The 12,953-nt window shown below is 43.6% G+C and overlaps 1 protein-coding gene across 7 annotated transcripts in view; it reads left to right on the top strand.

Annotated features, from left to right (window-relative positions):
• The window catches only part of CENPP (centromere protein P), a 272,212-nt gene that overhangs the window by 252,401 nt on the left and 6,858 nt on the right, over positions 1-12,953 (top strand). For all 7 annotated transcript variants that reach the window (XM_084839849.1, XM_084839847.1, XM_084839850.1 and 4 more), the window contains exon 7: positions 10,960-11,039. In XM_084839849.1, the coding sequence (XP_084695975.1) occupies positions 10,960-11,039 (80 nt within the window). The remainder of the gene's footprint in view (positions 1-10,959; positions 11,040-12,953) is intronic.

The raw sequence follows: 12,953 nt of genomic DNA, 5'->3' as shown, positions 1-12,953 counted from the left end.
GGACCAACTGTTCCAACTTAGGGCATAGGGATGCTGCTGCTCAGATCTAAGTGCTACCTGTAGAGTTATTAAGTTGTAAAAGAGGAATAAAGCTTTGAAAAGAGTCCCTTTGTCCTTGTCTGGACTTGGCTACTGGATTAGACTGAGAGAGCCCTCCAAGGAGCCCTTGACATCCCCCATGCTGTTTAACATCTACATGAAACTACTGGGGGAGGTTATCTGGAGGTGTGGGCTGAGGTGCCATCAATATGTGGATGACACCCAGCTCTACGTCTTTTTCTCATCAAACCCAGGAGAGGCAGTGGCTGTTCTGAATCAGGACCTGGGCATGGTAATGGACTGGATGAGGGCCAATAAACTGAAACTCAATCCAGACAAGATGGATTATGGATTATTTGTCTGCCTGGCTAGGTGATATTCAACCTGTTCTGGAGGGGGTTACACTCCCCCTAAAGGATCACGTTTGTAGTTTGTGGGTGCTCTTGGATCCAGAACTGTCACTCAAGGCACAGATGAACTCAGTGGCACGGAGCACTTTTTATCAGCTTAGGCTGGTATGCCAACTACACTCTTCTCTGGACAGAGATAGCCTAGCTACAGTTATCCATGCTCTGATAACTTCTCATCTGGATTACTGCAATGCGTTACACGTGGGGCTGCCTTTGAAAACGGTCCAGAAACTTCAGCTGGTCCAAAATAGGGCAGCAAGACTGTTAACAGGGACTGGCCAATGAGCTCATATTATGCCAGTACTTTTCCAGCTGCACTGGCTGCCAGTCCATTTCCAGGCCTGATCCAAAATGCTGGTATTAACATTCAAAGCCCTTAATGGCTTGGGGCCAGGTTATCTGAAAGATCGCCACCTCCCATATGTGCCTGCCCGGACCTTAAGATCATCGTCAGCGGCCCTTCTCCGTGAGCCTCTGCCAAAGGAAGTGAGGCGGGTGGCTACTAGGAGGAGGGCTTTCTCTGCTGTGGTACCCCAGCTATGGAATGAGCTCCCTAGTGAGGTTCGCCTGGCACCTACATTGTATTCCTTCTGGCACCTTTTTATTTTCCCAGGCATTTTAGCATTTTAGCTTTCTAGACTTTTATCTTTGCTGTTTTAAATCTGTATTTTAAATCCCTGCACTGCTGCTAGGTTTTATTCTGATTGTATTGTTATACTGTGGTTTAAATGTTTTATATATTTTATATTGTTTTATTGTGTGCTCTTTGGTTTTAATTTTTGTGAACCGCTCAGAGAGCTTTGGCTATTAGGCGATATAGAAATGTAAGTAGTACTATTAGTAATAAGCCCTCAAATGTCACGGAGTTGAAGTAGTTCTGTGAGAGAGACATGCACACCCAACTCCACACCCACATAGTTCCCTTGGCACATGCACACACACCCCTTACTTGCAAAAGCCATCTGGTTCAGCTATTCCCATTCAAGATCCACAAGATGATTATTCATGTAGTGGAGATTGATGCTATGGATAAAGAGTACTGACAATAAATATAAGCTCAGGACAGATACCTCGAAGTGATAGATGTCAGCTTTAGCTGCCATCCTGGTACTCAACAAGGAAAGAGTTATTTATATATATATTTATTTAAAGTATTTTTATGCCACTCCTCAGCCAAAAGGTCTCCTTGAGCGGCTTACATATAATCCGTTAAACAAGACAGTTCAATTGTCCTCCACATGTGCTGCATTTAATTCCAATATTAACTTGTTCTATACGTCCGAGGAGGTTTTGTCTTCTTTGTGCCTAAATCCTTCTTTCGAAGGAGAAAGAATGCACTATCTGGATGTTATAAGAGCCCTTGCTTGTTAGGGCTAAGGGGTTTTCTTCCAGGCTCTGGCCTTGGTCTCAGTGGTGAGGGGAAGCCCCTCCCCTTGGTGTCATTTCTTGCTGGAGCCCTGTCTGCCAACCAGGAGGAGGCACTTCCCAGACTTATAGACTGCCCCATCCCAGAACCCCTTGAAAATGGAAATATATTGTAGGTTAAAATTTTCTTATCTGCAATGATAGGGACAGACGAACCTGATATAATTATTTCTTTTATGCAGATCTTAAAAGCACAGAAGCCTTCTCATTTATGGCAACAATAGTCAAATGTTATTTGTCAGTGTGCCAAATTGAAATGTGTTTTGTATTACTGGAAATCTTCACTCCTTTCCCATCCAATGTAGACTGAAGATATTTCCTTGTCAACTCCCTAAGGTATAAAACATTCAATGCTGAATCATAGCGTTCCACCATGGATATGAAAGTTTTTCCATTCCCACAAGGAAATCCTAATATGATCATATATTTTATCCAGGGCTGCTAAGAACTACTGTGGCCCGCAGCATCTGTATCTAAGTCTCTGTTGAGAAAGGCCTCTTGAATATATTCAGCCTTTTTATTGAAAAATCAATTTATTTGGTGATAGGAAAATAGCGCCCTTTCATGGATCACTGCCTTGTTGTGGCGAAGGGGCTTGCGTAACTCAGTGAAGCCATAAGCTATGCCGTGCAGGGCCACCCAAGACGGACAGGTCATGGCGGAGAGTTCTGACAAAAGGTGGTCCACTGGAGAAGGAAATGGCAACCTACTCCAGTATTCTTGCCAAGAAAACCCCATGGAACGTATCACAAGGCTAAAAAATATCACGCCGGAAGATGAGCCCCTCAGGTCGGAAGGTGTCCAATATACTACTGGGGAAGAGCAGAGGGTATTTCCAAGTAGCGCCAGAAAGAGTGAAGCGGCTGGGCCAAAGCCGAAAGGACACTCAGCTGTGGATGTGTCTGGTGGTGAAAAGAAAATCCGATGCTGTAAAGAACAATATTGTTTAGGAACCTGGAATGTCAGATCAATGAATCAAGGTAAGCTGGAGGTGGTCAAACATGAGATGGCAAGATTGAACATCAACATCTTGGGAAGCAGCGAACTCAAATGGACAAGCATGGGCGAATTTAATTCAGGTGACCATCATATCTACTACTGTGGGCAAGAATCCCTTAGAAGAAATGGAGTAGCACTCCTAGTCAACAAAAGGGTGGGAAAAGCAGTACTGGGGTACAATCTCAAAAACGATAGAATGATCTCAGTACGAATCCAAGGCAAACCATTCAACATCACAGTAATTCAAGTCTATGCCCCAACCACTGAGGCCGAAGAAGCTGAGGTTGATCGGTTCTATGAAGACCTACAACACCTTCTAGAACTAACACCAAAAAAAGATGTCCTCTTCATCATAGGGGATTGTAATGCTAAAGTAGGAAGTCAAGAAATCACCGGGATAACAGGCAAGCATGACCTTGGTGTACAAAATGAAGCAGGACAAAGGCTAATAGAGTTTTGTCAAGAGAACACGTTGATCATAGCAAATACCCTTTTCCAACAGCACAAGAGGCGACTCTACACATGGACATCACCAAATGGTCAATATCAAAATCAGATTGATTATGTCCTTTGCAGCCAAAGATGGAGACGCTCTATACAGTCAGTCAAAACAAGACCTGGAACTGATTGTGGCTCAGATCATGAGCTTCTTGTTGCAAAATTCCGGCTTAAATTGAAGAACGTAGGGAAAACCACTAAACCATTCAGGTATGACCTAAATCATATCCCTGATGAATATACAGTGGAGGTGAGGAATAGATTTCAGGGATTAGACCTGATAGACAGAGTGCCTGAGGAACTATGGACGGAGGTCCGTAACATTGTTCAGGAGGCAGCAACGAAATCCATCCCAAAGAAAAAGAAATGCAAGAAAGCCAAGTGGCTGTCTGATGAGGCTTTACAAGTAGCTGAGGAAAGAAGGGAAGCAAAAAGCAAGGGAGAAAGGGGAAGATATATCCAACTGAATGCAGATTTCCAGAGAATAGCAAGGAGAGACAAGAAGGCCTTTTTAAATGAATAATGCAAAGAAATCGAAGAAAACAACAGAATGGGAAAGACTAGACATCCCTTCAAGAAAATTGGAGATCTCAAGGGAACGTTTTGTGCAAAGACGGGCATGATAAAGGACAAAGAAGGCAGGGACCTAACAGAAGCAGATGAGATTAAGAAGAGGTGGAAAGAATACACAGAAGAACTATACAGGAAAGATCTTAATGTCCCTGATAGCCATGGTAGTGCGGTCACTGAACTCGAGCCGGACATCCTAGAGAGTGAAGTCAAGTGGGCCTTAGGAAGCGTTACTAACAACAAAGCTAGTGGAGATGACAGTATTCCAGCTGAGCTATTTAAAATCCTAAAAGATGATGCTGTTAAAGTGCTGCACTCAATATGCCAACAAATTTGGAACACTCAACAGTGGCCACAAGACTGGAAAAGGTCACTTTACATTCCAATTCCAAAGAAGGGCAATGCCAAAGAGTGTTCAAACTACCGTACAATTGCGCTCATTTCACATGCCAGCAAGGTGATGCTCAAAATCCTACAAGCTACTCTTCAGCAGTATGTGAACCGAGAACTACCGGAAGTACAAGCTGGGTTTCAAAGAGGCAGAGGAACTAGAGATCAAATCGCCAACGTTCGCTGGATCATGGAGAAAGCAAGAGAATTCCAGAAAAACGTCTATTTCTGCTTCATTGACTATGCTAAAGCCTTTGATTGTGTGGATCACAACAAACTCTGGCAAATTCTTAAAGAGGTGGCGGTACCAGACCACCTTACCTGTCTCCTGAGAAACCTGTACGAGGGTCAAGAAGCAACAGTAAGAACCAGAAATGGAACAACCGATTGGTTCCAAATTGGGAAAGGAGTACGACAAGGCTGCATATTGTCGCCCTGCTTATTTAACTTCTATGCAGAGTATATCATGAGAAATGCCGGGTTGGATGAATCACAGCTCGGAATTAAGATTGCTGGGGGAATTATCAACAACCTCAGATACGCAGATGATACCACCCTAATGGCAGAAAGCGAAGAGGATCTCAAGAGCCTCTTGTTGAGGGTGAAAGAGGAGAGTGCAAAAGCTGGTTTGAAATTCAACATTAACAAAACTAAGATCATGGCATCTGGCCCCATCACTTCCTGGCATATGGAAGGGGAAGAAATGGAAGCAGTAACAGATTTTATTTTCTTGGGCTCCAAGATCTCTGCAGACGGTGACTGTAGCCATGAAATTAAAAGATGCTTGCTCCTTGGGAGGAAAGCTATGGCCAACCTAGACAGCATAGTAAGAAGCAGAGACATCGCCTTGCTGACAAAGGTCCGTATAATCAAACCTATGGTTTTCCCAGTAGTAATGTATGGCTGTGAGAGCTGGACTATAAGGAAGGCTGAGCGCCGAAGAATTGATGCTTTCGAACTGTGGTGCTGGAGAAGACTCTTACGAGCCCCTTGGACTGCAAGGAGGTCAAATGAGTCAATCCTAAAGGAAATCAACCCTGAGTGCTCCTTGGAAGGACAGATACTGAAGCTGAAGCTCAAATATTTTGGCCACCTAATGCGAAGAGAAAACTCTCTGGAAAAGACCCTGATTCTGGGAAGGACTGAAGGCAAAAGGAGAAGGGGACGGCAGAGGATGAGCTGGCTAGATAGCATCACTGATGCAATGAATATGGACTTGAGCACGCTCCAGGAGAGAGTGGAGGACAGGAAGTCCTGGCGTGCTATGGCCCATGGGGTCACGAAGAGTTGGACACGACTGAACGACTGAACAACAACAACAAGGAAAATAGCGAGCAACTTGACATTGCAAATATCTTCCAAAATAGTGCCTTAAAAATGAATTGTGATTTTTAGTTATTGATTGCGTATTCAGAGGTTGGCCACTGGCCCTCAGCTGAATCGTCAACCCAAGAAAAATACCACCCTTTCCTTCCTCCTTTTGGTCCTTGTGCAACCACCATTTCATGCTGGAATGAGGCTTGCTTTGAGAATACCAATGGAGAACCTAGGAAATCAGTGTGGGTAGCCATGGATCCCCATCCTGTATTTGCCTGTTTCTTTCTTTGACAGCTCAGTTGCTGACCATTTGGGTTGCTCTGTGATTCACTGAATTTACTTTTAGATTGTGACATATCTGGGGCTGTTATTCATGTCTACAATGACTCCTCTGAGAAAATCCTTCTCAGTTACGGCTTCTTAAATTCATCTTTGTTTTCGGAGGTACTTAAATGATGCCTCAGCAAAATAGCCTGCATATCAACAGCTATTTCTCATTAAATAGCTCACTCCAAACACAGAAGTCACCTTTTAAACTTTTAAAGAGCAGTCCAGAAAAAAAGAACAGTCTAGGCATTTAAACAGTCTAGGAAGATTGAGTTGAGGATCCTGATAAGCAGAGAACTGAGGAAACAAGCATCTCTAGATCACGACTTGCATAATCACAATTTAAATGTGATTTTGTAAGATAAAACATGATCATATAACCCATGACAAATTGCTATGTTGTAATGTAACCAAGGTGGGAATATACCACATCAATTTGAACAAATTGGTTTTTCATAGTGGTCTCTGTGCATCACACATATGGGCTCTGTGCCTGTGCAGAGAAACATTCGAGAAACTTCTGTAGCTGAGGCAAACATTTTGGCAGGAACCCTCATCCACCATGCATGTCCTAGCGGGTTGCCACCCATCTCCTCAGTTCTCTTTCAACTGTCTTTCTGAGAGGATGCCTTGTTGGGAACTTCATCTTTTTGAGAATATTTAGCTGAGGTAGTTAGGTCTTTCTTCTCCTTCTTATCTTATTCTTCCTAAAAAATAAAATAAAATTAGTTGGATTAGTAGTTAGTTGCTCTTGTTTCTTTTTTCGTGATCTCAGATTGCTGAGAGGTGCATATGGCCATTAAGGCCCCTTTTCATAAATGTGTTCAGTGCAGCAGCAAGCTTCCCCCCACTGACGGACATTCCTTGTGTTTGCTTTGTCTGGGGGAAGCTCACGTTGTGGAGACCTGTAAGCATTGCATGTACTTCACAAAACACACTAAGTGCCTCTTAAAAAGCCCTATTGTGGACTCTCCTTCTTTGAAGGTCTCTAAGACACAGCCTGAGGTGATGTCTGAGAAATCTCACACTTCACTGCCACTGCACTCTTAAGTCCCCGGCTCTAGCCATGGGCCAAACAGACCCGCCTACTCCTGGCCACTGTCTCACCATCTCTATGGAAAAGAAACTTTCAAAAAAGGCTAGGGTGCCTAAGAGTTTGGCTGAAGTCAAGAAAAAGAAGATCAAATCACATGAAAAACAGACTCCTGAGCCTGTTATTTCCCAACCGAATCCAGTTCCTCCACCTCCACCATTATTGGATTCTCCTATACCAAGAGTTTCATCAGTACTGATGTTGGTACCGAGAGCCCCTTTGATACTGTTGCACGGGCAGATGCATACGGTGTCGACATCAGAAGGGGAGATAAGAGATATGTCACCTCCAACAGTGATTCATGATTCACCACAGCGATCACAAATCCCTCCATTGGCAGTACCGAGAGAACTTTTGGGGGGGATGTTTCACCATATTCCTTTCATTCCGAAAGGTCTGGTTTGCCATATCATGAGTGTTACCAGAGGGAAGGAAATTACAGATCCCGTTTTCCTATTTGGGATTGGAACAGGTTTTATTACTGCCCCCCCCCCCCGGCATGCTGTATCAATATGAAGACTGGCAGGATCCAAGAGAGTTTGGAGTGCACTCACTATCTTGGAGCCACTTCCCCTCGGAACAGTTGGGCACCAGAGGCAGCACTGTCAAAGCCACCAGTGGAGGATCCCTTCTTGCCTCCACCACCAGTCCCTCCTCAATCTTCTTCATTAAGGGGCCAGCCATCTTCAGGGGGCAGGCCAACTTATTGGATTGGGCACTTGCAAGGGACATTACGCTAACAGCTTGTCACACTCCAGGCAAGGACAATATCTTGGCAGGCGCTTTGAGTCAGTCCCCACATGTATCCCATGAGTGGCAGATAGCAAAGTCTTCACTCAATCTTGTATTTCGGAGATGGGGCACACCGACAATAGATTTATTCGCTACCACTCACAATGCAGTTTGTCACAATTATTGTTCCAGAAGAGGACTGGGCAGGAGGTCGCTGGGGGATGCCTTTCACCTCCATTAGACGAGAGCCTTTTTCACCTATTCCCTCCATTCCTGCTAAGGATCCTACAAAAGATTCAGAGAGAGAAAACGGACTGCATCCCGATAGCACCATGGTGGCCCAGGCCCTTTGATCAAATGAGTGAAGGAGAGTACTTGAGAATGCTGTCTATACCGTCCTTGTTGACAATGGGCAGCAGCTACATTCGTCACCCAGATATAAACACACTCAAGTTTGCGGCATGGAGACTTTTGTCCACAATAGCTTCTTTTTCTAAGGAGGTCCAGGACATTTTACATGTAGCTTGTAAGCCGACTACGAGTCTTTCCTATAATAAAAAATTGAAAGTTTTCTCTGCCTTTGTAACTTCAAGAGGTATCAATCCATACTCTGCTCTTCTGCAGATTATACTTATCTTTCTGCATATGCTTTTCAACAGAGGACTTAAATTTGCTTCAATTAGAGTGTACTTGGCAGCCATTACAACCTTTCCTCCACCTGTTGAGGGTTTTTCAATGTTTATTCACCCCGTTGTTCATCAGTTTTTGAAAGGTCTTAAGAATTTAGCACCTCCTACTAGGAATTTTGTTCTGCAGTGGAGTTTGTCATCTGTGTTGAAGATGTTAACTTCCAAATCATTTGAGCCTTTAGCCATGGTGGATTTGAGATTGCTTTCTTGGAAGGTGGTGTTTTTAATTGCCATTACCACAGCACAGGGATCTAGTGAACTTTGTGCACTGAGGGCAGATTCTTCATAACTTATTTTCCATAAGGATAAAGCAATTTTATCCTGGACCCAGTTTTCTTACTGAAAGTTGTGTCAAAATTTCACCTAAATCAAGACATCATCTTGCCTACCTTCTTTCCTTCTCCATCAACCCAGTTGAAGACTATGCTTCATACTTTGGATGTGTGTCGAGCACTCACGTTTTATAAAGCAAAAACTGAGCCATTCCAGAAAACACAAAGACTCCTTGTCTGTTACAAGGGACCTAAGAAGGGATTGCCGGTCTTGTCCCAACAGCTAGCTGCTTGGAATGTACATGCCATTAAGTTAGCATACCAGCTTGCAGGACTGCTTCTGGATGGTCCCGTCAGAACCCATTCAACTAGGGACGTATCCACATCGACTGCCTTTGGGAGGGGTGTGTTGCTACCGGACCATTGCAAAACTGCAACATGGTCAAAACCGTTGACATTCATCTCTCACTAGAGGCTCAATGTTGGAGCAAGAGAGGATTGCACCTTTAGTCGGGCAGTCCTGTCCTCTGAAGTAGGACATCAAGGCTCACCTACCCACTTCCGTTAAGTCACCTTGTTATTTGCCCATATGTGTGATGTCCAGAGACCATGATGAAGAAATGCAGGTTGCTTACCTGTAAGTGTAGTTTTTCGAGTGGTCATCTGTGCATTCACACAACCCACCCACCGTCCCCACTTCGGTGTCGATGTCACTACTGTTGTCGATGCCGGAGTGTATAGAACTTCTTCTTAGTATAGAGATTAGCTAGTTGGTCTCAAGGTACTGAGGAGACAGGCGGGAACATGCTGGGACGTGCACAGTGGACGGTGGGGGAGGGTTTCCGCCAAAATGTTTGCCTCAGCTATAGAAGTTTCCTGAACGAGGCTCCGCGCAGGCACAGAGCCCATATGTCTGAATGCACAGATGACCACTTGAAGAACTACAGTTACAGATAAGCAGCCTGCATTTTTTCCAAGGAAAAAGTACTAAAAATAATAATTCTACATGGTAAAACGGGGCGGGGGGAAGTGCCCTGTTGCATTCTGCCCATTGTCACCAGGTTTTTTCCAGAGTGATCAGCTGCCTCTTATAATTAAAAGTATAATTAACGATTGTGTTAGTAATCAGGAGCAGGGAAATATCTGTTGCTGTCTAGATTGGACATTTGTGCTGTTATTATGCTGAGGGTTCTGCAGTTTTAGTAGGGAGGTGCTTAATTGAAAGTAGATATTTAAATGTCATTGGTCATGTAAGGGTTGAGTTAGGTACAAAACTTAGGGTTCAAATGCAGATATTTTGCTTAATACATTTATATACCACCATATATCTGTTGATTGCTGTGTGGTTTCCAGCTTCAAAAACGTCACATTGAATATATTATTTAAAATATGTTGGATGCAGGAAATGAGTAACAACTTTTTTTAGATTGCATAATATATAAAATGAATGCTCACCTAAAATATTCTAGCTGAATCTCTTTTCTTACCTGCCCTACTCCTCTTGCATTATATTTTTTGTACCATGTTGGGGCTTTCTCACAGCATAGTAGCAGCAGCACTTGTGTGTATTGTGCTACTTCAATATATGGGGTAGAACTGGTTCCCATGGGACGTGACACTTGAGCCTTGTGCCTGATCAGTATTGGACTAGTAATTTAATGGGAATACTGGCTGGAATAGGGATGGACATCAATATGTGTTTTATTCTTTATTCATTTATTTTATAAGCCACCTATATACAAAATACTCATGTGTTTGATTTCCACAAGGGGATGTAGGTCCTATCATTTTTCTTTAGCCACAGAGCCAAAAACACACAGAAAACCCTTGCAAAGGATATGAACAAACCTGAATCTGTTTCCATAGCGCCAGCGTCACGCTAACTGACCTTGTCAGCAGAATCCAAGAAGCAATGTGGCAGGACCTATCGCTCATATGCCAGGGTGGCACCCTTGGTCCGGTACTGCTAACAACTGTGATACCATGAACCACTTTGAAACAGTCAGAATCAGGCTGTCAGAAACTGATGTAATAAAATAGCTTAGGTTGCTAATCTTATGTTCTTGAGGGCTAAAATTTCATTTTCATTGCACAGTTTAATTTATTCTGTATCTGATAGCATTTGGCACATCAACAGATTTTTGTAGAATCCTATTTATATTCCCTTATGGACAGATTGCTCTTTTTATTTGTAACAGACCAAGTACCCTGAAGTTGTAGTACTTCCTGAAGGATTGTCTGGAGATTACATGATCTTAAGAAGCACTCAGATTCCTGGGTAAGATAACTTTATGATGCATATTAATAGAAGGCTTATAAACGGTCATAACGGAGCAGTAAGTGAAATTACATTGAAATTGACATGAACTAAATGGAAAAGAGGTCCAAGATATTTTAATAGCATAATGGTACGATTTATTTGTTTGACACACTGGTTGGAATGCCGCTGGCTACCAGTTCGCTTCTGAACACAATTCCAAGAGCTGGTTTTGCCCTTGTCTAGCCCCTCCACATGTCACTTGGATCCAATTCCATTCCCTCCCCTCTCCTGTTTGCTATCTCCCCCACAATTACATCTCTTCTTCTCCGGCTACTATCCGAATGTGTTCAAAGATGCCACTGTCTCCTCTGTTCTTCAGAAACCATCCTTTGACTTAATTCTTCCTCTCTAACCACCACCCCATCCTAGAGAGTGAAGTCAAGTGGGCCTTAGGAAGCATTACTAACAACAAAGCTAGCAGAGATGACAGTATTCCAGCTGAGCTATTTAAAATCCTAAACGATGATGCTGTTAAAGTGCTGCACTCCATATGCCAACAAATTTGGAACACTCAACAGTGGCCACAGGACTGGAAAAGGTCAGTTTACATTCCAATTCCAAAGAAGGGCAATGCCAAAGAGTGTTCAAACTACCGTACAATTGCGCTCATTTCACATGCCAGCAAGGTTATGCTCAAAATCCTACAAGCTAGGCTTCAGCAGTATATGAACCGAGAACTACCGGAAGTACAAGCTGGGTTTCGAAGAGGCAGAGGAACTAGAGATCAAATTGCCAACTTTCGCAGGATCATGGAGAAAGCAAGAGAATTCCAGAAAAACGTCTATTTCTGCTTCATTGACTACGCTAAAGCCTTTGATTGTGTGGATCACAACAAACTCTGGCAAATTCTTAAAGAGATGGTAGTACCAGACCACCTTACCTGTCTCCTGAGAAACCTGTACTTTCCAAGAAGCAACAGTAAGAACCAGACATGGAACAACCGATTGGTTCCAAATTGGGAAAGGAGTACGACAAGGCTGCATATTGTCGCTTTGCTTATTTAACTTATATGCAGAGTACATCATGAGAAACGCCGGGTTGGATGAATCACAGGTCGGAATTAAGATTGCCGGGAGAATTATCAACAACCTCAGGTACGCAGACGACACCACCCTAATGGCAGAAAGTGAAGAGGATCTTAAGAGCCTCTTGTTGAGGGTGAAAGTGGAGAGTGCAAAAGCTGGTTTGAAACTCAACATTAACAAAACGAAGATCATGGCATCTGGCCCCATCACTTCCTGGCATATAGACGAGGAAGAAATGGAAGCAGTGACAGATTTTATTTTCTTGGGCTCCAAGATCACTGCAGACGGTGACTATAGCCATGAAATTAAAAGACGCTTGCTCCTTGGGAGGAAAGCTATGGCAAACCTAGACAGCATAGTAAGAAGCAGAGACATCGCCTTGCTGACAAAGGTCCGTATAATCAAAGCTATGGTTTTCCCAGTAGTAATGTATGCCTGTGAGCGCTGGACTATAAGGAAGGCTGAGCGCCGAAGAATTGATGCTTTCGAACTGTGGTGCTGGAGAAGACTCTTACGAGTCCCCTGGACTGCAAGGAGGTCAAATCAGTCCATCCTAAAGGAAATCAACCCTGAGTGCTCATTGGAAGGACAGATACTGAAGCTGAAGCTCAAATATTTTGGCCACCTAATGCGAAAACTCCCTGGAAAAGACCCTGATGCTGGGAAAGATTGAAGGCAAAAGGAGAAGGGGACAGCAGAGGATGAGATGGCTAGATAGCATCACCGATGCAATGAATATGAACTTGAGCACACTCCGGGAGAGAGCGCAGGACAGGAAGTCCTGGCGTGCTATAGTCCATGGGGTCACGAAGAGTCGGACACGACTTAACGACTGAACAACCACGAC

The sequence above is a fragment of the Heloderma suspectum genome, chromosome 2 (assembly GCF_057233095.1).
Source record: "Heloderma suspectum isolate Gila_16-S chromosome 2, 16-S_ref, whole genome shotgun sequence".
NCBI classification, from domain to species: Eukaryota; Metazoa; Chordata; class Lepidosauria; order Squamata; family Helodermatidae; genus Heloderma; species Heloderma suspectum.
This window is presented reverse-complemented; position numbering and strand designations above follow the sequence as displayed.